The sequence below is a fragment of the Pempheris klunzingeri genome, chromosome 6 (genome assembly GCF_042242105.1).
Source record: "Pempheris klunzingeri isolate RE-2024b chromosome 6, fPemKlu1.hap1, whole genome shotgun sequence".
NCBI classification, from domain to species: Eukaryota; Metazoa; Chordata; class Actinopteri; order Acropomatiformes; family Pempheridae; genus Pempheris; species Pempheris klunzingeri.
Window position 1 is genome coordinate 16387637 of NC_092017.1, and position 26925 is coordinate 16414561.

At 40.0% G+C, this 26925-nt stretch overlaps 1 protein-coding gene across 2 annotated transcripts in view; it reads left to right on the forward strand.

The window, feature by feature from the left end:
* The window catches only part of negr1 (neuronal growth regulator 1), a 126913-nt gene that overhangs the window by 17871 nt on the left and 82117 nt on the right, over positions 1–26925 (forward strand). For both annotated transcript variants that reach the window (XM_070832129.1, XM_070832130.1), the window contains exon 2: positions 22945–23183. In XM_070832129.1, the coding sequence (XP_070688230.1) occupies positions 22945–23183 (239 nt within the window). The remainder of the gene's footprint in view (positions 1–22944; positions 23184–26925) is intronic.

Genomic DNA, 26925 nt, shown 5'->3' on the forward strand with positions numbered 1-26925 from the left:
ATTCAGCGAGTCTTCTCACTGCTTTGTCACAGTCTTGACACTGTCAGTACCCGTTAATGAAAGCTTAAAAAAAATCTCCTCTGAATATTATCTTTGAGGCATTTTATCATGTGCGAAACTTCTTAAAGCGCCATATTTTCAAAATGAAATTACTGTTACATTTCCTGGTGTGAGTCCTTTTGTTCATTTTATGCCCTCTGCTCTATAACAGAAAATGTCCATGTGGAAAATGCTTTAAGATAATCTCTCCTTGGGGAGGTGTACAGTAATATAATACAGGATATAACAGAAGCTGCCCTCACATGCAGCAGTTAGACAAGAGCAGTGATAGAGAGAATTTGGCGAGATGATAATACATTTGCAGTTATGGCTTAATTCAACCTTTCAAAATATCTGCATGCTCAAATTGGTCATTTTGGACCATGATATCAGGGCCAGGTTTGCGAACATGATATGGCCTGTGGCTTACTGTCCAACTGTCTGACATCCACCCTTCATAAAACAGCCATCAGCATTAGCTGAATTGTGTAATTAAGTTTTTGTCCCTCCATTAGAGCAATATTTCATCACTCACAAATTATCCTCAACAACATTATCTTGATGTTAATGTCCATATGGCATCCGTGATGACTGTACCACTCTCACTAGCAGGGGTATAAAATGTTATTGCACCAGTGGAGTTTCTCTTAATTAGGAAAAAGCAAATGATATGACACCGTGATATCACTGAGGCTAGCCAGGTTTTTTAAGCCTTTGAGGTCAGAGTTCAGTTTCTTTGGCTGTGTTCAGAGAGTATGACTTCATAGCAGTGTGCTCTTCATAAACTATCATACTCAGGTGGGAGAAGCATGCTGTTTTAGACAAAAAGCGTCAGTGGGAGAGTAGCGCTCGGATCTACTCGTAATAACCTCTTCTTTTAACCGACAGTCATGAAAGGCAGGGCTGACCTACATGCTGTAAGGAGGATTCTCGCTCTCTTGTTAGTGTGTGCTGGTGGGGAATTGAGGTCTTTTCTGTCAGGAGGTGATACGTTGAAGCTGCAGACTATCTCAGCAAAGCCCAAGGAAAAAAAAAAAAAAGAGAGAAATAGAGAGAGCAAGCTCTGTGAGAAGCAGCCACACGATATCCAGCTCGTGTGTGTGTCTGTATGATGGTGTGGTGTTGTTTGTGAGCAAGTGTGTACTTGAATGTTGCGTGTTTGTCTGTGTATATGTGTGCATCAGCGCTTGAATGTGTGTGTATGTGTACAAGTGAGAGAGATAATGGGAGGGGTTGACTGACAGCCCTATCTCCCACAACACTATGGAGCTCCATACATCATTAATCGCTGACAAAAATGAACATTCTGCTGTACCCTTTGAGGGCTAAAACACCATATTGCCGGCTTTTCCTATTGTAAGCCTCTTGGTGTGTGTCTGTGTGTGTGTGTGTGACCACAATACACTATGTGTAGGTGAGAATTCACTACCAACTTGAGGTTTCTGACCTGCGTGTTTGGTTCACTGCCACTATGATGGATGACATGGTTATCAGAACCTCGCCTTCAGGATGGGGTCTGTCCTATCTTGCTGTCAAGGTCAATAGTTACTAGGCCTATAACTGAATGACAACCTAGTGAGCTTGCTGAAATACACCATATGTAGTGATGCCAGAGAAATTTTTCATAGGGGTGGCCAAAAAGGCCTCTCCCAGATGGAGACTGTCAACATTTTGAGTTAAAAGCACCACACACAGGCCTTATCTTGCAGATGGTGGTCAGGAAGGGTGGCACCTCTTACCATATACATAACAGAACATCAAAACATCAGCTGTCTTAGACCAGACCCATGAGCAAGCCACCAATTGAACAGAAGCATGGGACTATTTGTGGCCAACATTCGCTGAATGCTATGATGATGATGAATAGATTTGTTTATTTATTCAGAAATAATGCAGCCCCCTGTTTGTGTGTCTGTGTGTGTGTGTGTGTGTGTGTGTGTGTGTGGGGGGCGGTTCATTCCAGAAGACAGGCATGTGTGTGTGTGTGCCAGTCAAACGGCAGCTTGGTTACGGCTTGATTGGGACTAATGTTGAGCCTGGGAATTAGCTTCTCCCATTAGTCCACGGGGAGTTGATAACAGATTGCAGGCTTTAATTCAAAAATAGCCTTACCAGAAATGAGCGCATACCATCGCTTCGGCTGCAAAATCAATCCATTGCAACATTATGAACAGAGTAATCCCTTAGTTGTGAGATCAAAAGCAGCTTCAAGACATTACCCTGCATTTAGTTGCACAATAAGAAACATAATGTGGCATGGCGGCCTGGTGTTTTTCCCCATGCTTGCTTCTTCCTGGGAGCTCAGGTTTCCTCCTACAGTCTTAAGACATGCAGGTTTAATTGATGACTCTAAGTAAGGAGTGAATGGTCTCTATGTGTCAGCCCTGTGACCGACTGGCGTTCTTAGGGGTGTACCCCTAAGGATAAGCGGTAAAGATAATGTAAAACGTAAAATGATGGTATTTTCTCTGAACTTGCTCAAGGTTTTAGGACAAAATGTGTCTGTGATACATATGAAGTTAAACAAAAACAAACACTACCACTGGCAGTTAGCAAAGAGTTTGGACCTGTAAAAAGTGCTTAAAAGTAATCTGGAAGTATTTTGCCCTACTTTGCTTTTTTTAATACCTCTGTGGGCTTGTTCTCACAGACTAATTTTTTTACTCAGTTTTGCAAAGTTAGAATTTTCCCAGCTAACCTGCTGATTACAATTCTAGTTGATTGCCTTCCGGAGGAGCAGCTACAGCTTCTTTGAATCTCATGGGCCACTAAGATTACTGTCCATAATTCAGCAGTTTCCATTGTTTTCACTTTCAGACCGTCCTACAAGTGAAGGCCCTGCTGTGTGCCCAGAGCAACCTTACTCACATGTATATTTTTATCTCTGTCTTTGTGTTTAATTGCCAGGAAATTAAAAGAAACATTTTTTAGGTCACCCTACCTACACCTGTGCGCCCTACATTGCCATAGCCTCACCTTTGTACATTAAAACGGATAGAAGGCACTAAGACAATTCTACGACCCAGAATTGAAGTGTACATCAGGAATGTGTGGATGTGTGTATGCAGGATGTGGTGGTATTGTTTTTCCATTAACCATGTTGGCATGACAGCGCACCCATAGATAGTGCATTATTAAAGGATCTGAATATCAGACTCTGGTATTCATGCATCCATTAATCTGAATACTAATTGTTCATTGAGCACATAAGCCAATACATTTTCTTGCTTTCTGGTTTATGTCTGCTTGGTGTGGCCCACTGCACATTTGATTTTTGATGCAGTACCATTGTTGGCCATCAGAGCAAATTGGCAGCAAGGATGACTGGGTGTACCATATTCAGCTCTCTTAATGCACCCACCCCAGTGGTAATGCAGTTAACCACCATTTACATGCTAAAATGTTTTCCTTTTTCTTTCTTTCTTTCTACAATATTTAAAAGTTATGTTCTGACAAAAAACATAAAAAAAACAATAAGTGGAAATCTTGACTTGGTGAACAACAATTGAACTGAAGCTCCAAATGAAAAGGAAAACACTGAGTTTGCTATCATTTATGTTGCCTGTTCTAGAAAATTGTTAACGCTTGCTTGAGAAAAGAGAAAAAAGCAGTAATGCGCTCAACCACACAGTAAGTATCAATGGCTTTCCTTGCTGATGAGCAGGCTACGTTTTGACTACATGCATGTTGACAGGATGCATTGCGTAATTAAACTGCGGAGGATCAAAATAACGTGTGGAGGCTAGACATGAGATGGAATTGTTTTCATACATGTTCTGCCCCATATCAACTGAGTGAACAGTCAGTGCATCCCTTAAACTGTCACCGGAAAGACTGCTGTGAAGGACTTGGCGTGCTCACAACGTAACCAAACCCCCGGATGATGGAAGCAAAAAGCAACCAGAGCTCTGTTCAGCCATGCTATGCTAAGCTGTGTGTAAAAATAGATTCCATTAAGCCTTGATTTTCACAGTGTTGATATGATTTGCTTCCCAATGTATAGGGTGAGTGCCTGCAATAATTCTTGAGAAATATTTTCTCCAGTCATACCCTAAAAATGAGGCTGGAAAGATTGCCCCCCGGGCTCTTAAGACACACTAGCTGCCAGATTTTTATAGTTAAATGAATAATGCACGGCACTGTACTTGTATTGTGTTTTAGCATTTATGTTGTGAGTATCATATTCATAAATTATGAAGTAAATACCTCCCATCCATCTCAAGGTGTCCAAGGCTCAAATTAAGAGCAAGGAAAACATTCTCTCCCATCAAATGGAAAGCATGTCAATGGAAAAACCCATTACATTTGCCTTTAGGCACTTTCCTATTTAACACTCCTCTCTTTAATGGGGTTATTCAGTAAACCTTGCGGCCATCTTCAACTAATTGCATGTTTCATAAACTGATAAGGAAAAATCACACAGGTTACAGGCTGCAGCCCATACATCTTATTTAGATTCCTGCACTTCTGTAACCATCCAATTTAGGAGCTTAGCTGACTTTACTTCTTATCAGCCATTTTTACCTTCAGCTGAAATTACACACTTTATAAACTGAAAGCAAGAGTCATCCAGTGCTGTGATCCCACACATTTGCATGATGAAAAGGAATGAGTTTGAATCACAGAAATCAGTTTAGTTTTGTGTTTCTTGTCAGTGTTTGATGAGGTGAGTTTGTTGTGTCTTGTGCAGAATCATCAGCCCATTCTTTCAAATCCTGCGGAGTACAGTATTGTGTTTTTGTGTGCTTGCTCATTTGCTATTGGCTCATTTGAATGTGTGCGATGTCGGTAATGAGCAGCCAGAGCTGGTGAGGCATAATAATGCCCAAGGAACGGATGAGATGGATTCTCTGCTGGGTGTTTCTCTTTTACCATTATTGTCCTGGTTGCCAAAATGCTTAAGTCCCGGATGCCGCAGCAATTTACATCTTCTTAATGAACCTGTTCGCTTTGACATGCATCCTCCTGCTATTCCCCTTTACTATTGGCGCATGGGTGGAGAAGAGTCAGGCCCAAATCCATCATTTAATAGGCTTTAGATAACAACATCATGATGGTTAATATGTTTTTGTGCCAATCTGGTGGTGCTTTTGGAGCTGTGCCGTTGCCTGTGCACATTTTTCAATGACTTTATGCAATTGATTGGATGTGCTATGCAAGAGGAACAATTTTCTCCAGGATTTTTGATTGGTTTCGTCATTAAGGAGATTAAGGGGAAGAATAACAATTGATCAGGGCTCTGGTAGGTTATTGAATTAAACCAAGTCATGATGTGTGTGTGCTGCACTTGGATGACTTTTTCTGTTTGAATAACTTGGAGGATTATTGTCACTAATGCAAAACTTATTGTATAATTTGGTTTCCTGCTTACTGCCAATAAATTTTTTATTTCTCAATCCAGACACTGGAGCATGTCTGGAGAAGATTTCCAGTCAATAAGTGCAATCTCTTGTTCAACACAACAGTAGCCCCATTCAGCTTCAACTAATTATACTTAACAAGGTCATTTGGTAGCAGGCAACTGCCACACAAATGACAATGGAGGCTTTGGGTAAAGCTCATGCCCTTGTGCAAAATACAATAAATTGTGTCATTTAGACTTACAGTTTATAACTTTGCTTTTCTTTCAATATTCTTTTTTTAATGTCTGTCAATCAATTGTCAGCATTACCAACGTGCCAGTAAGTAATTGTGCTACTGAAAGTAAAAGTGCTTTATCTATAAACCTTTCTATATCTTTATAATGTCTGCCAGTTGAGTCGTATCAGAGTTCTCGTCAGCTATGCGGTTTTGTATGTGTTTTTTTTCTTTCTTTAGAAGTTTGACAAGCTTCTGTGAGGATTTGTTTTTATCCGCGATGAATGTATTAAGTTAAATCTGACTTTGGGCTAGAGGCGGGTTACACCTTGGACTGGTTGCCAGTCAGTCACAGGGCTGAGACAGACATAGAGACAGACAGCCACTCACGCTCACACCTACGAACAATTTACAGTCACCAATTAACCTAACCTGCGTGTCTTTGGACTGTGGGAGGAAGCCAGAGAAAACCCACACAGAAGAAAACTCCACAGATCTCAGGTTCAAACTTGGATTCAAAGCTGTAATTTTCTTGCTGTGAGGCAACAGTGCTAACCACCGTGCTGCTACATCAACAATGTGGCTGAGATAAAATAATTAATGTAGTATTGAGATGCTCATGTCAAATTTTGCACTTAATCAATGTCATCATAAAAAAAAAAATACTAAAGACTAAGTTATAAAAGTATTTCATGACACTCACATGTAATGTTCATGTAAATTCTGTTTATATCTTAGTATGTAAACACAAAAATTGTAATTGTAAAAAAATTGTAAATTCATGTAATTATTTTTGCTGGCTACATTTTGCACTGGGCAGCATCACTGAGTCAGTTTCTTCAGCAGACATACATTAATATAACAGGTTTCCAAATGCAAAGACACGGGTCACAGTTTAAATGTTGATTTGATCAGGACCAACTAGATACAATATGCAGGAAAGCCAAAGTAAAGATCCAGTGATTTCATGGAGGGGTTAAACAGAAAAGTTAATTTAGTTGGTAAGTAAACAAGAAGAAAAACGCCACGAGGGAACAGGGAACTTAACAACTGTCTTCTGTTCATCATTTAACTCGTGTTGTTAAATGATATTGTTTGGTTTACCTTACCTTGCACGCACCAGCAAGAGCTTTGGATGGTTTCACTGCCTCTTTAAAACAGTATACCAGTGTTGACACTCCTGGAGGAATTGGATTGTTTTTCACCCTGCTGACCACCACTTCAGTGAGTTAAGTGTAACAGGCTCTGAGCCTAGGTGGACTGAGGTAAACAAGTGCCTCTCCAGCCCATGTTGTGCCCCCTGTTGGTTGTCATCAGGAAGTAATGTTTACACTCTTGGTTTGCTGACTCCCTTCCTTTCTTTATTCCTTTCACTGTGTCCTTAAGTCAACCTCGCCAGAACCCACACACACTCACACAGAGGTATATTTATGTCTTTAATTACTGTAATAGTATTTTACTCTTACTGATGTATTCCTGTGGAGACCTTACAGTGATTAAGACAATCTCAGAATGGAGTATTTGCTCTATCAATAAAATTACTTACTGAAATCACTGTTATGAATCAGAGACCCTGTTCGTGGGACGAACCCTAAACTGAGCATAATCCTTGCCAAATGCACTGGCGATTAGCTTAACTAAGGACTTTTTGGTCCCTGCCAACACACAGGCTCTGCATTTTAAGCAGAGGGGCATTCATTGAATTTCTGTATTCATCCAACCTTCTGCCGCCTCCTCTCATACAAACAGGCTAACATGCATACATATACATGCACAAAGAAAAAGATGAAAATTTTGCAAAATTTTTCAGTATTCCCAAGACTGCTTTTTCCGACAGAATCCAGTTCTCTTGCCTGGCATTAAGAAATCTGCTAAATTCTGTCATGATGATTAACATGGGACAGGCTAACGCTATAGGCTTCAGGCATTCCCTCAAATACCTCATGTCTATGCTCCATAGCTCTGATGTTAGTAGGGGTTTTGGATGAAGGGTTTCCTAATGCTTCATTCTGAAAGCAGGATGCTGCAACTGTTCATGCCGTACAACCCAGTTCTTTCACCCACACTCTAAACTAGGAAAGGGAACTGCACTTGTACTGCATGTGTGCGTGTAACACCAAGAGACGGATAGAAAAAGGACTGTCCCTAAAGCAAGCTGGTAAGCACAAATAGGGCATGTAAAATATCACTATGCCCAGAGGGGCCTCTCTTCTGCTCAATGTATTTATTCCAATATTTGCAGATGACTGAAAGCAGTTAAGTGCTGTGGCAATTGCTTATTTCCCTTTGTCAGGATGATGAATGTGGTTGCACCTATCACACTGTGCAGGGGTTCCAATGTCCTCTGACAATGAAGGATTGTCCATTTGTGCCATGGACAGAGCACATCAAAAAGGGTGGATAAAGCCCTGCAGGAAAGCAATAACAAACACTCTCTTGTTACTGTCATTGTTTATGACAGGGATTTTAAAGCATGGCATTCTCCTTGTCATATGTATACACTAAAGACCTGACATCACCTGACATTTGTCCCGATAGGCACACAAATATCTTTTATCTACCAATGTTCACTTATTCACTACAAGGGGTGCAGAAAATAACTGATGTCAGTGTAAACTGGGCGTGCAAAGATGCATGAAAATCATGGTTTTGTATGTACCTCGGTTTTGAAGTCATATTTTGGTATAGTGGGAAAAAAGAAATGAAACTTTTTTTTTTGGTTTTCCAAACTTTTTGTCTCTCAATTCTGCTAAACCTGCTGCAACCTACAAATAAAAACAAAAATAAATATTGCATTAAATGGATAAAAATCATGATAAAATAAATACACATTAAGGTGCAGCATTTAGAAAATAAACTGTACTGGTCTGTATGTTCATATATTGTTGTTATAGCCAGCAGAGCCCTGCCTGAGGATCTGAGGCTGAGCTTTGGCAATTCAGCAGTGTAGCTGGGAGCTGGACTATGAGGTGCTTTAAAGGTGATCAGTGAAATCTTAAAATCAATTTTAAAACTGACTGCTAACCAATGAAGAGAGGCTAAAACAGAGCTGATACAATCTTTGTCTTCATATATTTGTTAGAAGCTGAGCAGCTGCCTTTTGTACCACCTGAAGGCATGAGTTTTTTGGCTCAACCCTGAATTACAATAATTGTGGGTGACCTCCTCAGTATCAGGCCAAGAGAGAAAAAGAAAAACACGTATGCCTCATGAGGCATTGCCATGACATTGCCATGCTTCCTTTTGTATTACTCCAAAAAATGTATTTCCTTCTTTTCTCCCTCCTTTCCAGCAGACTTTTGAACTGTAAAATATCAGTTAAGCCTTTTGCCAGTGGTAGGCTCTTTGGCATTCAAATTATGGCAAATGTTGATGTTTGCTTGTGTGTTGAAAAGGCTTAGACAGTGTTTCACCTCAGCTGTTATTGCCTGTAAATATGCCAGTGCTGGCTTAGCGAGTGTATGCAGTGCCATTGATTTGACTCTCTAGAAAACTGCACACCCACTATGATCCACTACGATGTGAATAGTGCCAAATGGACACATCAGTATTCACATCAACTTCACTATGATAGTGGCTGTGTCCGACGTCGCTCCTCATTTGCTGTATAGTGCACCATATTTACCCTCCGCCATTTTATTTGAGTGTCCAAATTTTAAGTGTGTAAATTTATCCACTTTATAGTGCACTCAGTTGAATGAAACAGGCCACAGATTTTACAATATTGCATGCAGGTAACATTCAGAGTGTAGCCTCATCAGCTGGTGTCAGACGATTGAGACATATCTGTCCTGGCCGCTACAAAACGCATCAGTCACATTTCCTCACATCCTCTTTTCTGAACTGCACATTTCTTCTTTTGCGATTGGTGCCGTTCAGCAGTGCACATGGACAACGGAGGAAGTAAGGATGTCAGAAATGTGGAGAGAAGAATTTATTATATTTAGTTCAAGTCCATTTTCATTCCTTTGCGGTAGAGCCACCATCACTTTTGAAATAGAGTTACAGGAATTCATCAATGCTCATGCTACACTACTACTTAGTATACATTCATCTAGTGCATGACCAGTTTTTTCCTTTTTTGTTTCCTTTCAGGAACTGAATTGATGTTTAAAGTTTCAAAATACTTTTCTCTCTATCCTGTTGCGAAATAATATTATTGCATGACAATTATGAGAAACACAAATCCAGATTTTTCTAATACTGTTTCATCTGCCGTGAAGTTACCCATGAAATCTAAGGTCATTTTAAAGTTTTGAACTGCAAAATTTGTCAGCCAAAAGAAGACTCAGCATGCCACCCCCCCTCTACTGCAGTCATTTGCTGTGACATTTAAAAACACAGCAAGCATAGTCCTCCTTGTCATCTCAAGAGTCATCACACAGTCTAGACATTACTCAAACACGCTTGTTTGGAATTTGTCTGATTTAACTTAGGGTTTAAGATCTGTTATTAACCACTGTAAACTAATCTGTAAACCCTAGCAGTACCAGGCAAACAGGCGGTGAGTGACTCTACCCCACATCCAGCCTTGACCTATCCGTCTGACTCCACTTCCCTTGCTCTCCCTGGCGCACTGCCAAGCCTGACCTGTCACTTGGGCGGTGAGTGGTGTGGGTAAACTGTTCAGAGCAGAATACGCTACCAGGCACATACTGATGAAAGGAATCACCTCACACATACGCACTTCAAAGTGCAACAAATGAAGTAGAGAAATGGAGCGGAATAAGGATCAGTCCATTAAAACAACAATGTATTTTTAAGTGTGACATTACTCAGAGATATTCAAACATTGTTTTTTTATCTCACAAAATCTTTTTTGGTCTTTTTGTTTTTACAGGGTTAATTTTCTTGCAGTTAACCAAGTGCATGTCTCGTTCTCACTTCAATAAACCATCACACTCTTAAAAAGCCTCAGCATGACCCACTTTCTCCGATATGATTACAGCTGTCATTTATAACTGATGCAAAACATGTCACCATAGCTTGAGGACTATGATGAGTCTGTGTAATGTGTGTTTATATACCACACATATGTTTTACGCGCATGTACACGTTAGAAGTAGTAAATGTGCAAGTTAGAGAGAGAAGATTGAGGAAGGAGAGAGAGAAAGGTTGACGGAGAGAGGGGGATTAGGAGGACCTGGGCACAGATGGCTCTGGGAGGCAGATGTCCCTGCTGAGCTGTTCAGGGTAGTCCCTGCCAGCTCAGAAACGGTAACAGAAGTACGCAGAGCAAATAGGCTACCTCAGAACGGGTGGCTAGATTTGGGAAAGCAGATGCTAAAAAATGTGTTTCATGCTCCGAAATGTCACTAGAACCATAACAATGCGGGAAAAAAGCAACCCTCCCAATAATTGTCATAAAGTTTGGAATTAACGATAAAATTCTCAAAAAAGAAAAACAAAACATTTTGGATGCAATGATCTCAAGTTTTTTTTTTTTTTTTTTTTTTTTGTCTTTCGAGCAATTAAACATTTCTGTTGAAAATCCAGCCCTTGTGCCTTCTGAAATCATTTCAGCAGAACATTGCACATTTCGTTAGTTGTGGCAGGGCACTAAAGACGTGCATGTGGCCAGCTGGTCTATATCAGCTCTCTTGTATAATCAGCAATCAGTCATATTCAGTCAACACAACGAGGCGGCCTTTATAATCTGACAAGCTTTCACTCTCACGTCTGGTTGTTATGCTGCTGTTGCTGGTTATGTGGTCTACTCCTTCTGGCTATAGATTACTGGCTGCTGTGCATTGCAGGCTGATTCTTCCTTCCCTTCAGATGTCCTCATTTCTTAACAAACTTGGTGAAGGCATTTTTTACCTAATGCTTTCCCTCGGCTTCTGTTCTGAATAGATCTTGTCTGGAAAGGGGTTGGAGGGTTTTCTTCCAAAGGGGTATCTGCATGGAAGGAAAGAGACTCTTAATAGCATCCAGGGCTTTATAGACTGGGAACACTGGGCCCAAGTGTTCCCTTTTGGCACCAATGATCCCCTGCCCCACTCACCAGGTATCTGAAAAACAGGTAGACAAAAGAGTCAGATTGGTGGGGAAATCTGTTTGCGGCTAATCAAAAAAAAATACTGGATGTATTAACCTTATAAATATTGTGCATGCATGCCTGTTTGCTGAATAACCTCTCATGTTTGCTATGAAAAGATTAAAAAATAAAAAGGTAAATATCTCATAAAGCTTACAGTTTTTATAGGTTTAAGTCGAGATATAGTGATACGCTGCAAAGATTGCCCAGTGGAGATCTGGACTCTATTGAGGGCACTTTTCTTGTTTTAATGATATTTTATGTGATATTATAGGGGGACTGAATAATGGACAGCTGGTTGGGCAGATCAAAGAAGGCCGAAGAAGCCATTTTGGGCTGTAGGAAATTGGCTTTAGAAAATAAGTTTTCTTTTGTTGTTTTTTTTTTTTACTATTTTCTGACATTTGGTTGGAGTCCTAGATGAATAGCCACAGTCATGGAAGAAAACTATAATAAGTTGTTTGGTGTACTGTTTTCTGCCCACACATTATAGCATATTTGAAATGAAATGGAGCATAATTAAAAGGCTCCCAGGGCCCAGGCAATATTATAGCACCCTGAACCCCATGTGTGCCTGTCTGGGGTTTGTCAACCACCCATTGCTTGCCTCAGTTTGATCTCTAGGTCGTTAATACATAGCAGAAATGCAGTTATCTGCCTCATTTATATTCTCGTCTCCATCCAAGCTATTGCATATTATCTTCCTCCCTTCTATCCATAGGGGAGGAATTACACAGACATGTATTCATGGTGAATGTCAAATGCCAGTCAGTCATTACAAGCTCACAATTGGTGCATTAATAAGAAAACTGCGAGAACTTGCAGCTGTGAATGCGTCTCACTGTTTTTTGGTGGACAGCAGTTGAGTTTCAAGGCTGACTCAAATGTGCCTCTTTGTGAGACATTTTTATGACTTTCTTGGAAAATACTGGCTAAATTGTCGGTTCCTTCTCATGCTAGAACCATAACCTGCAGTCTTGAACCACTGGTGTTGAAGGACAGAGTAATTTAATCAGGGAGATACTTTGCTGGTCGTCTCAGCATCCGTAAGTAATTACAGTCACCTGAAACGTACCTAAAAGGACAAAGCAGTGTGCATTTTAGTTAGCTAGTCTCTAGCCCTCTCTCACTTTTCTGATACATACAGGCTATAACAACATAGCACTCCACCAGTCAATTGAAACAATAAATACCTCAACTTGTGCCGTATTGACTGAGAAAGCTCAGTTCTCCTGTTGCAATATCTGTTACTCCTCCTGCACCAGTGGGCCTCTAGTCTCTGTGTCTGGGTCGCCAGGGAGCTTGGTCTAGATACCGCTCCAAAACAAAACACCCTTGTTCTCCTCACTTATATTTTGGGATGCTATTTTTGCTGAAAAGTAGGTAGATTGTGATACGAGTGTAGAGGATGTTTTGGCTGACGATACATTTCATAGCATATTGGCTATTCAGCCATGTTTATTTGAGCCAGAGAGTAGGGCAGAAGAAATGCAGTGTAGAGTGGCTGAAGCTGAAGCTGAAGCTGCATTAACCGTGCAGAAGGATCTGGCCGGCGGGGGCCTTCCTGGACCTGAGCTGCTGAGAGCAACCTGCAGCTGGGAGTGGCTTTGTTCAAATTGCCCTCCGTGCCAATAGAAACTGAATCATTCTGCTGCCGTGAATTTCAAGGAGAGAGTTTTTTGTTGGGCGCTATCGCCAACGCTGAAGAGAGCATCAGAAGCTTGCGCGGAATACATCCTGGCACATGTAGGCACATGTAGGCTAGCATAGCTCCACGAGCAGGATAACTCAGCTCTCTACATTTACCATCAGCACTGACTGGACATCCTCATAAAATGTGGCAAATTTCCCTTTAAGGTTGTGTTAAACTTAAGAAAACGAGGTTGAAGTTCTTTCAAACGTTAATAAAAGCTCTGCTTTGCATTTCACACTTTAACATATTGTTAGGCTAAATGAAGGATGATCTGAAAAGACACTGGTGAAGGCCACTGTTACTCCCTCCTAGCTCCTAAGGCATTGAGTGCATACTGAATGACATTACTTAGCTCGCTTTCACTTGGGGGCAGAACTGCAGCAGATCAGATTACTTCTGAAATATTTCTAAGTGTCTTTCTGAAAATTAGAAAAATGCTTGGCACAATGAAGTGTATTGTTTTGTCCTATAAGACAAATAGCGCGTTCTTTGCACTGCAGGAGGCCCAGAGCAAACTAAAATAACTGAAGTAATTTAAAATGTGTCTTAAGCCCGCAGCATGCCTCGGCTTCATGAAAGAAATTCCGACTCATTCATCTCCTAAGTGTTTATCACTAGTGAGTCATTGCTGCTGGAAGTTCACATGAGAAATGTTTATGAGCAAATCTGTGTGCTTCTGGCTTTTGTTTGGATATTTTCTGAGATGGCTGAATGTGGGAAAAATAAATGCTGTTTAATCATTCTGTAGATGCTGGAATGATGGAACTTGTGGTAATAAACACTAAATGGCAATCTACGTGTACTGTTGTGATTCAATGGTAGTGACTTTGTGGACCAATAGAGTTTTCACTGATGTGCAGAATCTGACAGTGATATTGAATATCTGTAGAGTCTGCCTTAGGAAATAGATTCCCTGACAATATGCTGTTTGTTTAACAGATAATGACGCAGTAGACCGCTAAATGTTTGATCATGCTTTGTTTAGCTGGGTTTTCAATGTGACATTTAACAGTGTCTGGGTGTGCAGTTGACTCAGTTTTGATGTGGATGTATGATGCGGAACACATTCACATATTTATAAAGAGGAATTGTCTGGGACGGAAAAATGCTCACCCATTACGCCTCAGTATTATCCTCTCAGAATTCCATCTCTCAACTTTTATTCAACCACTAATTTGTAAGCCCCATTCATTCTTATTCAAAAAGTGAATTAATTCAGTCAATGCCAGTTTTTGAAAAAAGAATCAATAATGTGAATTAATCCAGAGATTACTCTTGTAGAGCTTTGAATGATTTTCTGTACATGAATTAGTTCTAGTGGAAAGAGTAGTGTTGACTTAGACTCAAATTGAAATAAACAGCTTGTGAAATCTTGTACTTGTGAGGTGTGGAAACAAGAGAAACAGCAGTACAAACACAGGCTTTTGCTATTGTTCGCACTTGAGAGATGACTTTTTTTCCTGGTTACATATTATAAATGGCTTCGACTCAGCTGCTTCCACGCATGTGAAACAAGACAAAACCATTCAACCAAAGCCACTCAAGCACGGGTCACTTCTTTTGTATACAGTGGCAGGGAGGAGTGCAGGCACACCTTAAGGGGACCCAAAGCTGGAGGGGACAAGGCTATGTTGTACAGGGTTTTTTGTAATAACTGCTCTGGTAGCAACAGAGTCGGGGCATTGATTTTATATGTAGTCAGGGGACAATTTTTGCTGCTCCCTCAGTCAAAAACTCGGTGCCAGTCCAGACAGAATTGATACTATAATGAAAAAAAAACAGATCAACTTCAAAGTCTCCACACTTGAAGTGAGATTTTGGAGTTTCTAAGGGCTATTGGACAGTTTTTATACTCTGTTCTCTGTGTCTGTGATGTTAGGTGTTGGTTTCAGCATTGGGTCTGTGTGGATTATAGCTGGAAGGCTTCAGATGTGTCCCGACGGCCACAGTCGACAGGATTATTTTAGGGATTAAGAGCCTGGTGCTCTGTACCTTGGTTGCACAGCACTACAGTATGTCCTCATTCTCCCTCATTCACTGCTGCATCTCAACACCCCACCCCTAAAATACCTCCAGCCACTACAGCAAACAAACAAACCTCCACCTATGCTGAAGGGACAGGAGAGCGCCACCACTACAAAAAAAAATTAGTGTGGATGAGCTGTACATTTTCTATATTGTGCTGCAACTAACACTTGTCTTAAATATCGACTAATCTGCCATGTATTTTATCGAAAAATTGCTGAAAAATTTAACTTTTAACAATCATAATTCCCCAGTTGAGGTTGATGTCTTTTACTCATTGACTTCAGATACATTCGCTTAGACATTCACTTTACTGTCAGAAACCAAACAGAAAATCCTCAATTAAGAAGCTCAAACTAGACCTTGCTTGGCATTTTTGTCTGAAAAAAAAGTAGCTGCCATTTAATTTTCTGTTAGTTGACCAGTGAATTTAACAATTAATCAGCTCCAAAATGTGCTAGAGCTCCTAAATGGTGTTTAAACATTTAGGGCGGTGAATGTGTTATTCATGTTGTGATTTTTTTCAAAAATAATGTGCTTTTGAATTTTACAAGTGTTTATTTTCTATCCACATAGCGGATACATAATTAAGTGGCACATGCTAAGAAAGATTTTTACTTTCCCTTATTACAAAATGTATTTAGCGCTCTATTCGAATAGTGCACGGGGAACAACAAACACAAAGCTGTAGGTTTTGGGTGCACCGACAGTGTGGGCGTCTTCAAATGCACCTGATAGTTTAGTTCAAGTCTGTGCAAAAGGGCCGGGGGAAGGTGACTGGTGATCGTCGTTCCCATCACTCTGAAACAACTGAGCCAATCACAGAGATTCTTGATAAAAGAAGTTTAACAGACTAAACAATCAGGGAATCATGTTATTGTCTGAACGGTTCACAGTGGCATGATGTGATCACAAAAGATCACACATCTGGTAAATCAAATCAAATCTTTTTTTTTTTCTTTACTGTTATTTAGTAATGCAATGCTGATAGAAAAACAATGGATGGATTTCGGACTGATGGCTAAAACAAGCAATTTGAATATGTGAGCTTGGGCTTTGGGAAATTGTGATGGGTTAACAATAAATCGATTCGATTCAACTGGCTTAATTGATAATGCAAAATTTTCAATTGCAGCCCTGCATATTACCTTTTGAACATGTCACACCTTTCTTATTCTCTCTACTCGTGTTATTCTTTAATGTAACTAATAAAAGCCAAAGTACCCTAGCAATCTTAAAAGAAAATATAACTCTGACTTCAGAGCAGAAAAGACCTTGGATTTTCACAGACTGATCACACTAAACCTCTTTTCACTAGTGCTTCAACATCCAGTCAGTCAGTGTGAAATGCATTTTCTCATTTGAGGATTCATTGGACAGTTGAGCTCTGTTGAGGGCAGTGAGTCGTTGTAAAGGTTGTAGAGCGTTAAGCGCTGGTACAGTCATCACAGCATCTCTCTCTTTATGTGTGAAACGGCTAAAATGGAATGAAACATCTGCCCCTGACTTCACGATTAAAGGCTTTTCCTCATACATTTTTACGGTTGTATCACACTCTCTCATTATACTCTTCAAAACACTTATTCATTCAAGCCGGTTAAGTGGGTGCCGCTATTAACAGAGGCATAAAAGCATTGTCTTAAAGCAGATGTTCCACTTCCACTGATACCGTGCACCACTTATTTTTCGACTTCCTCATAGTTTAACATAGACCGGAAAGTGAGATATGCCAGGTGGTCTTCTCAGTGGTTGAATCTTAATTTATACTTGAGTGATTTGTAACATGCCGCAGGACAGAAATGATACTGGGCTGATTGTTTTGATAGATTTGAGTGTTGCTTTTCTTTTTAATGATCACAGATGTGATTATATGTCTTTGACAAGCTTTTTGCTTTTGGTTTTTGTATCCATTGCTACAGTAAGGACATGTACCAACCACCTTGTTGTGCTCTCTCCTTTATTAACAAAGCATAATATTTCCAATCCTTCAAATTATGCAAGGTTTCAGTTAAATGTGAGAAGTTATTTCATTTTTTTTTTGCAGAAACCTTTTTTGGGGTTGGGGTTGGGTAACAATGCTTAATATGTTAATTACATGTTGCAATCTGTTTTTTTTTAAGTGACCAAATTATATCCTGAAGGTAAAGTTGCACTGATCAGTATCTTTCTATCATATTATTATAACAATGGATCAAATGACTGTGTAGTGTGAAAGTTTTAGCATTTTTCAGCTTCAGGTTTTTCCTGCCTGCAACTTAATCGTTTTGGTTCAGTGTCACAACACTTACGTTCCTCCATGTCTGCAGGACTTGTAAATAAGTAGCTGTTATCTACTGCAGCATGTTCACCAAAACCACATTATAAGGAAGTAGTAACAACAAACCCAATGGGCCTTATTCAACGTTTCACATATGACAAAAATAGAAATCAATTCATCTTGTATCTATTGAAATAAAATAGGTAGAGCTGTCTACCTTTTAATTTGTGTCAGGAAAAACATAGAGAATAGTGAGCTTACATGGGGCCCGCGTGGCTTAAATTTAAAATGTCCTCTGTGTTTATTATATAACTGTTACATAACAGCAAATCTCAGACTACAGAGGCACACATCCAGAAGTGTGTTCATTTCTTCTGTCAAATGTAAAGAAAAAAAATTGCTGAATGTGAACTACTAGTCCGTGAGACACTGAAATATGTTTGTAAGATGAGATCTGTGGATTTGGTGCCAGGAAGAATATTCACAGTTGAGAAACCTAGAAAACAATTTTATAAAGCAAATAAGAATCTGGGTCAGAATGATGCCCCAGTGCTAATTATGGCATTCGATCAAAGAGCTTGAATTAGTTTGGCTAAATGGATCACGATCTGCTTCTCTTACCAGCTGCCATACTGTAATTAATGGTTTGTCATCACTCTCCATTCATGTGAGGTGCTCAAACACCAGCCTATCACTTTCCTTTTTTTGCAAATTGTGCATAATCACTGCAGTTTAGATTGAACTCTGTTATTTGTGAGCCAAAATAAGGGTGAAAAAAGCTTGTAATGAGCCTGGTTCCTCTGCAGTCACTTGTCAGAAGCAGGGATAAATATAAGTATCAATTAGTGCATGTTTAGGTGTCAATGCTGCTTCAGAGTGGATGCTCTGAGGTCTGTAGAATAATTACCTGAACTTTGTATATATCATGGGAAATCTGTATCCTGGTGGGCTCCAAGAGAAAAAGGCTGCAAGGTGCAGTTTTGGCTCCCTATGCCTGATTGAGGGAATGAACAAGGGAAATGTGGCAGAGAGACCTAACTGATAACATGGAGCTGCTGTGATTTCCAGTTAACATTCATGACTTTGTAACATGATGTAGCTTGTTGGTTGTAATATCACGACATTTCATGGTTTATTCCAAATTGACTTTGGACAAAAACATTTTTTTCCTCTCATAGAAATTGAGAAATACAGACAAGGCAAATACAAAGTACTTGAAATATGTTAAATGCAGTTATAATCACTAATATCCTTGCTTTACACTGACATCAAGCAGGATCCGCTCCGGCTTATGTTTATCTGTAGGGATGACAAGCAGGTAAACAGTCCAGCTAAATTATCTTGGTAATGACACACCTCTCTATCTAGTAATGCAGGCAGGAAGAGAAATAAATTAAAGTGGAACAAAGGTTATTTTGTAATATATGCAAGGAACATAACTCAAGTAAACCAGTATTGACTCTGTGGTGATTGCAGACATATCATGTTGGCACTGATTTCATGGAGTTTGTTAATGTTTTAGGCAGATTAAGTCCCTGACAATTACCAGTACAGTTTCATTACAATACTGTTATACATGTATGTCATCTCTATCCGTTGCTTTTTATCACTGGTTCGCACTAAAAAAAAGGAAACAGTCACAAGTAAACAACAGAACCTGAGACAATATGCCAATGTAACACTACAAGAGGAGGAGTAAAGATACAGGCATCTGTATGACTTCTTGGTGTGAGATTACAAAGACATTGAGATAACAATAATCATTTCTGGAGGGAGAGTGGAAAGACGGCCAACAGTGAGAGGCAAACTGCAAAAACAGTGAAAAAACATCAAGAACTGGTTTATCAAGATGAAGAAAAATGTCAAGAGTCCAAGTAGAGATCCTGCCAGGTGAAGTGTCCTCCAGCCATACTTCTGGCACTTCGGCTTCGTTAAAGTGATACTTCATCCCAAATCTATTCTTGACAGGTGGCTGTTAAAAGTTTGTTGTTTCCTTCTCCACTAAAAGCAGCAGCTGTGGTCAAAAGTTTATATGTCAGATTTTATTGTTAAATTGTAACAAAACTATGAGTGTTTTGAACATTGTCGAATTGTCCAGCAGAGAAGCAGGTTATGCTGCAGGAGTGGTCGCAAGAGACAAATACAAATACAAAAATGTCACCATCGAAGGACATTGTAACTGACATGTATTCAGGCTAAATACAGCTTCTGATCTCTTTTGATGGAGTAAACTTTTTCAACAGCCCCCTTTAAAGCCTGAAGTGAATATCTGATTCTGAGAGGACAATGGGTAGGAGAACAGAGAAATCAATAGCAACTACTCTGGATAAAACATTTTTGTGGTTACCCTGTTTTAATGGTGAAAGCGTAGCAAGTTGTTGACATGTTGTCAACATCAGTGGTCGTGGGTTGGACACAGGTGCATTGTGCACTAATGTTCAGGCCTTAAGCTGGCACTTTCAGCTGTCTCACAAAAGTGTGTTAAATTATTAGTCACTGAAGGCCTGCTGTCATTGTGGTTGGTAGCCCTGGTGCAATTCAAAAGCTGTTTCTCTCAAAGGCAGAAAATGCATTTAAAAATAGCTTTATTTATTTAATTTTGATACATACTATATAGGTCATGGTCCTGATGTTTCACAGTCCTGAGAGCTAATCAACAGCGTATATTTGATTCTTTAAGACAGGATTTTAAAATTTTAGATTTCTGCCATTCTACAGAATTGTTGTTTGCATTTTTCTTTTTTATATATAGAAAAATTTCCCAAGCAGTTTGGTGTGATTTACACGTGTGTGTAATCCTGAGGGTTGTTCGGTTGAACATTATCTTATCTGAGCACATTTGTGACATGATAATAGCTCATGACAATTTATCTCATCATGGATGAATTAAAGACCTACATAAATGCTCATAATAACAGGCTCCGAATCCGAGATAACATCTGACATAGTTCTGTGAAACAAAAGTGCAGAAACGGCATACTAGCCCCAACGAATTTAAGCTTTGAGATGTATGATATTCATGTTTATACTCATACATATACATTAAAATGAAATTTATCATCCATTACACTATCAATGGAACTGGCTACACCAGGTGTAAAAGTGGTGTGTCAGTGGTGCGCATGTATCACAGAGATGTACTCTACAATATAAAAACAAGCCAGCCCTCTATTTCTATTTTTGGAGGTGTGTGGAGCCCTTTAACACAGAAATGAGTTTCTCTGTTTTTTTTTAATTAAACTACAGTAGATGTCAGCCTACCCATATTACAAACAGCACTTTTCTGGGTCTCAAAACAAAAGCTCGCCGTCTTGCTTTGCCTGTGACTCACACAACCCTGGACCATATGTGCGCTGCACACGGAGCCAGTCAAGAGATACATTCTGCATCACATCTGCTTTGCGGATTGTCATATATGTTAAGTGTTTAATGTAGCCATCCCATAAGTCGATAACATTTTATAAAATGTATTTTGCAGTTCACCTTTATTGATAATTTACATTTAGCAGAACAATATAATCTGGTGCATTCCTGTCTTGTTGACAAAAAACAGAGAAAAGGGGTGAAACTTGCCTTAAGGCTCCTTTAGTAAATCTTGCCTAAGGGCCAGGAACGGCACGGCTCAGGTGGTCAATGGGCTAACTAACTGGCAGGCCCGTGTGGACTTTCCAAATGACATGGACCTCTTTCTTGTGTTGTTTTTATTACTAACCATTCTCCATTGCTTGCCACTTATTTGTCACAATGCCTTTAGGGCAGTGGCCTCTCTAAGGGGAGAGCAGCCTGGACTAGACCATTGTCCTCTACCTGCTTTCCTGACAGACACTTTCTTGGCACAGAGGGTAAAGAGCTTTGTGGTTAGCGCCAAACTGATTTCCTCGGTGGCTTTACCACTGGTGCTGGCAGTCTGCATGGCATGTTGACAACAACTAAAGAGCCAAACTTGATTGCCTCTTTTGCTACTAATTATTACAGTATTTGTCACAGAATATGATGTGATTTTCTAAATCCAAACAGCGCTGGAATGAGTGAAAGTGAGTGCTTTCTGACAATGGTGACCCCAGCCTTATCATGTTGAACAGTTTACTGACCCTTTGTCTCTGTACAATTAGCTTTCAAAAGTAAATTGCGTTGGCCTCGGTAATGGTCACACAGGAATCAGAGTATGGTCCTAGAATACAGCCTATTCAGAGCCAGGGATGTTTGAGTATTTGTGGCTGGACTGAAGGCCTATACTTTGTTCACTTTGTCTTTGGTTTTCCATTGACCATATTCATGCAAAGCAGCCAGGAGTTGGAATTGTGAGGAAAGAAAAACACATTCTACTGTTTGAACCATGTTGTCACTCTACACTCTATACTCTACATACTCTGTACTGCATTTTATTTCTTTCTCCTTTGGTCTGATTTATTCTGTCTTTTGTGCCATTTTTCTGTCTGCCCTGTATACTGCACGAACATTTCTGAGAGGCTACTGTACTCACTGCTTTACTATACACCTTTCAATAGACTTTCTATACTGTAAGTTGTAGGTTAAAGGTCTTCGTATTCAGTTAAATCTTATGAACCAAGCGTTTCAAGGCTCTGTAATAGTGATCTCTATCGTGATAGCATTGAACTTGTGAAAGTGAATTTTCTCCACACTTGTTGCCAACATTGCAGTGATCAGGGTCAAATGCAAGAATGTTATGTTTAAGACGAAGACATGTTCTTAATGTAGGCTAAATCTTAAACGTTGTAAAGCAATAAATGTACACAGCCCTAATCAACTGCTTGAATATAAATATCTATGTCTGCTAAACCAGAACTTTGGCTGGTCAATTAAAAAGACTTACAAAGGAGTGCACTTTCACCAAATGTCTCTGCCTGTTTAGGAAGCAGCAATCTTTATCCCTAACTGTTACTCATGGATCTTAAAGCAGCTATAACAGTTTGAGTCACACTGAGCTGGGATTTCTGTCTTTTATGGCTCAGTTTCTGGCACATTACCCATTCAGACCTATAACTAAAATGTTATACCCTCCAAGCTTTTGGTCTTTGCATAAAAAAATATTTTCAGGATGGCTGTTTGTATACGTTAAACCTCAGAACTTGTTTTTTGGAGAACTTACAAACACACACAATCCTGATGAAATTGCCTGCCAGAGAGGAGAGGATTATTTATTAGCAATAGACATAATGGCAATGACTGTAAGGGATAGCATTCAGTCAGCAAACAAGATGACTTCAAAAACATCTACATAATTCAGTTGTTTTTATCAGATTCAGACAACAAGCATTTCTCCAGCTCTAACTGAAGTGTCTCTTTTCACTGTAGGTGCTACCTATTGGATGGGATCTCTAAAGGAGCCTGGCTGAACCGCTCAAGCATCATTTTCGCAGGGAACGACAAGTGGTCTGTGGACCCACGTGTGTCAATTGTGTCGAGCGTTGGAGACAAACATGAGTACAGCCTTCAGATACAGAAAGTGGATGTAACTGACGACGGCCAGTACACATGCTCCATTCAGAGTGAACGCAACCCGCGGCCAAAGCTCCTCAACCTTATTGTAAAAGGTGTGTATATATATATATACATATAGTCCTTGCTGTAATGCTGTATAGGCACTTGTCCATGTGTAGGTGTCGTTTTCTTTGTGTGTGTGTGTGTGTGTGTATGTATCAATTAGTATAAAATAATTATTGATTGAATGATTTACTCCACTTCTATTAATAGCTACTGATGGGCTCAGTTGTCTGCGCCTGCATGTTGCATGCCGTCTGATATTCAGGTCCGATACTTTGAATGATACTTGCTTCGTACTTTTATTTCTAATTTCTGTCCTCCTCTGCCTTTTTTTAAAATCTTGTTTGTTACTTATTACACGGATCATTTAGCCGACATCAGTTCCAAAGCGAATCCATGTGCCTTCTTGCGTTTTCCATGTACCTAATGGTCACAGGTCTATCTGGCACCACCTGTGCTTGAGTCATTCTGCTATGTGTAAAATAGTACAACCAAATCTTTTCAGCAGAGAAGTTTTCCCTGTGGAAAACTGACATTGTGGTGTACGTTTTATGCCTGTAGGCTCTGTAGCATCGAGAAGACGCTTGTTGGTTCAAATGACTGGAGGCAGGATGAGCTATATAGCTTTAATCAAACCTCCCTGAATTTTGTCACAGGTAACAAAATAAGACGTCACTCTTAGGACTCAGAATGTCATTGCCTTTCAGTCCCTTACATACTAAAGCAGCCATTGATCTCTTTAGAGCCTTCATCCTGTGGAGGTACATGTCTAACAGCGTTTATTTATAGGTGCGTTAGTGATTTTTGCAACATTTAGTGAGCTGTTGGGAGCGCAGAGAACTAATTGACGACAGTATCTTCATAGCTAGTAGTTGGAGTGAAAGGTTGGTGACTGAGTTTGTATTCTGACACCCCAGACTGAGGATTAGCAACAGTCAAACGACCCCACTGAAAATCCATCTACCAAATGCCATGTTGTATTTCTTTAATGGGCAGATACAAATATTTACAGCACGTACGGTCCACTGGGATCCGCTTAGGTTTATGTTTGAATATTGATTAGGATGTGATGTTATAAAACTCGTCAAATGAACACTCTGTTTTTAATATCAGTGTTTATTGCACAACAGTGCAATGGCCTGCATTCATTGCCCACACCTTTGTTGTATCCCTGAGCAAGAACCAGATGTATTACAAGTGCATACCAAATTATCCTCATTATTATTCTATTTTGAAGCCATGGTTAGGATTAATTTCAAAGGAAGATATCGTTGGAATATGTATATTTCCACACAGGCAGCATAGTATTAATAGAAGAGTTAAGGGTCAGACACACTGCTTGTAGAAGTGCGAGCTGTGATATGTGAAATGTGGAAGTGGAAACAGCTCTCCAGCTGGCAATGCTGTTATGACATATGGAGTGAGATTAGAAGAGAATTATTTTAAGGGTGTGATCATACCTGCATTTGGCTTAGTTTGTTCTAAACCAAGAAAATTTGTTTTGTCTTTACACTGCCCTGCTACAATAACACTAGAGCCTGTGCAAAAAGAAACAGGAATGAACAGGATCAAAACAAACAAAACAAATCAGCATTTAGCTTCTCAAGTGTTCGTACCTGTCATCAACATCAACACGTAGCACACCATGAGCAATAACCCAGAAAGCAGCTTGCCCTCAGCTCATTTTGTTATTCTAGATTTTCTAAGCTGCTGGCTATTACATGTCAACATCCATCTCTACACTTATAAAACTGAGTGGGTGTTGGTTGGTGCTGTGGTTGGTTTGAACATGTCCAGAGTGCCTTTTGAATTCTTGTGGTTATTTGTCAGTATGTTAAACTGGCACGCACACGGCTGATGATAAGGATGCAACTCACCTCGCTTACAAGCCTGACCCATTTTCAGAGGGTCACAGAATTAAAACCTTCTGTAATTTGAAAGTAACCTTTATTATGACACTGAACATCTACGGGCTCACTTATTGTTTGTTGGTGTAGACACACATTAGCTCAGTGCCTTAAATATAGACGCACTGCTTTATCAGCACTTGTCAGCTTGTCGGAGCGCCACGCTGCTTTGCAGTTACAGCAACTGTCCCTCAGCCAAAAGGTCACAGGGGCAACTATGTCACCACCAGTGTGTCCATCAACATCCTTGCTTCTTGTTAAAGACCCCTCAAGCAAGCAAGCAACCATCACACCCCCCCTCCTACTTTCCCCTTGTGAATAGTCAAGTCACTCTCTCAAAACCAACCTATCCAACTTGAACTGATCCGTCCAATCAGCAGTGGCCTTGATACCGACTTTATTCTGTGGATTGGATATCGGCCAGATGTGACTAATCCAGAGTAAATATTTGCATAAATGTACTTAAATATTACTATAATATTTGCTGTGGGGGGGTGGGGGGCTACTTTTTCATCACGCCCAGCATATGCTTGTCAGTAAATGCATTTTAATGCAAACACTGTAGGCTGTGAAACCCTTACCCGAGGCATTGACAGTGCCATTAAAAATTAGCTATGATGAGCTATATATTTTTTCTGTATAACTATATATAACACTAAAGAAACTTTAGATTCTCTCATGTTTAGAGATCGGGAGAGAAAAAGACATATTGGTGTTTCCCCACAAGTTAGGGCCAATTGCCAGTGCCGTGCTCCTCATGAAACACCTTAAGATGGTTAAAATGAGGTCTAACTATAAGTCCAGGGGTTATGTAAGAAGTCCAAGGATGGATTACTCAGTAATGGCTCCATCAATGTCCAGTTGTTTCTTTATCGTGACTTATTGTGCACAGCTGTCAAAATTGCCTCATTGTCCCTCTGTTGAAACAATGGGACTGATGTACAGTCCTGAGAGTGGCTGAGTTACAATTAATGACATTCACACTGACAAGTAGCAGAGCTGCTTTGGCTTAAACAGTCACTTTGCCTCTGCTTCAGCTACATTTCACAGGTGCACCGTGCCTCTAAATATACGTGTGATAAACCACAGTCAGCTGCTTGGCAGGCAGTAATAGTCACTCCAGGACCATCATGTTTTTGTAGATGTTGGTTTTCTGAAGAACATTCTGTAATGGGAATCCTACCAGGGGTGTTTCAGGTCATGGCAGCTCCTCACCACTGGCCATATGGCCACAATCAAACCGAAGCTAATGTGCCAGCTGTCAGCTCCATAATATGTTTTGCTATGCCCAGAATTCCTGATGGATGTGACCTAGTGGCTAAGATTTGGCACAGTTTGACATACAAATACCAATTGTTGTTCTACAGTTCACAATTATAACATGTTGTTAATTTCAGTCAGATGTGTCTATCACTAATTCTGTGAGACTGGTGTTTATATTTCCCAGAAACAAGCTTAATTTGGTTTAATAAAGTTCAGAAATAACACTTTGGTTTGTAACACCTGGCCAACAGTTTGAAATACCCCATAACACATTTACTTACAAGAGTCTTGAAGCCAGAGGAACCATTGGGCAACAAAAATATTATAAATGGACAACAACCGAGAGACATGTGGTCAGTATCTCTTTGACTGTAAGATAAAAGTGGAACACATAGCGCTCTCTGGCTGCAGTGGCTCATCAGCAGTCCCATACTAACGTGCTGTGCTGCCTCTATGGGCCGTGAGCGTGTGCACCATTCAGAGGGCCACATTGTGGCCTATGTCATGTGTTAATTTAACTTGTGCTAACTAGCACTGCACTTTGCTGCTTTTTATTGTTTGTATAGGTTTGTCTTACAAGCGCTTGTATAAGCAGCATTAATGTTTTTTAAGCGTTTAACTG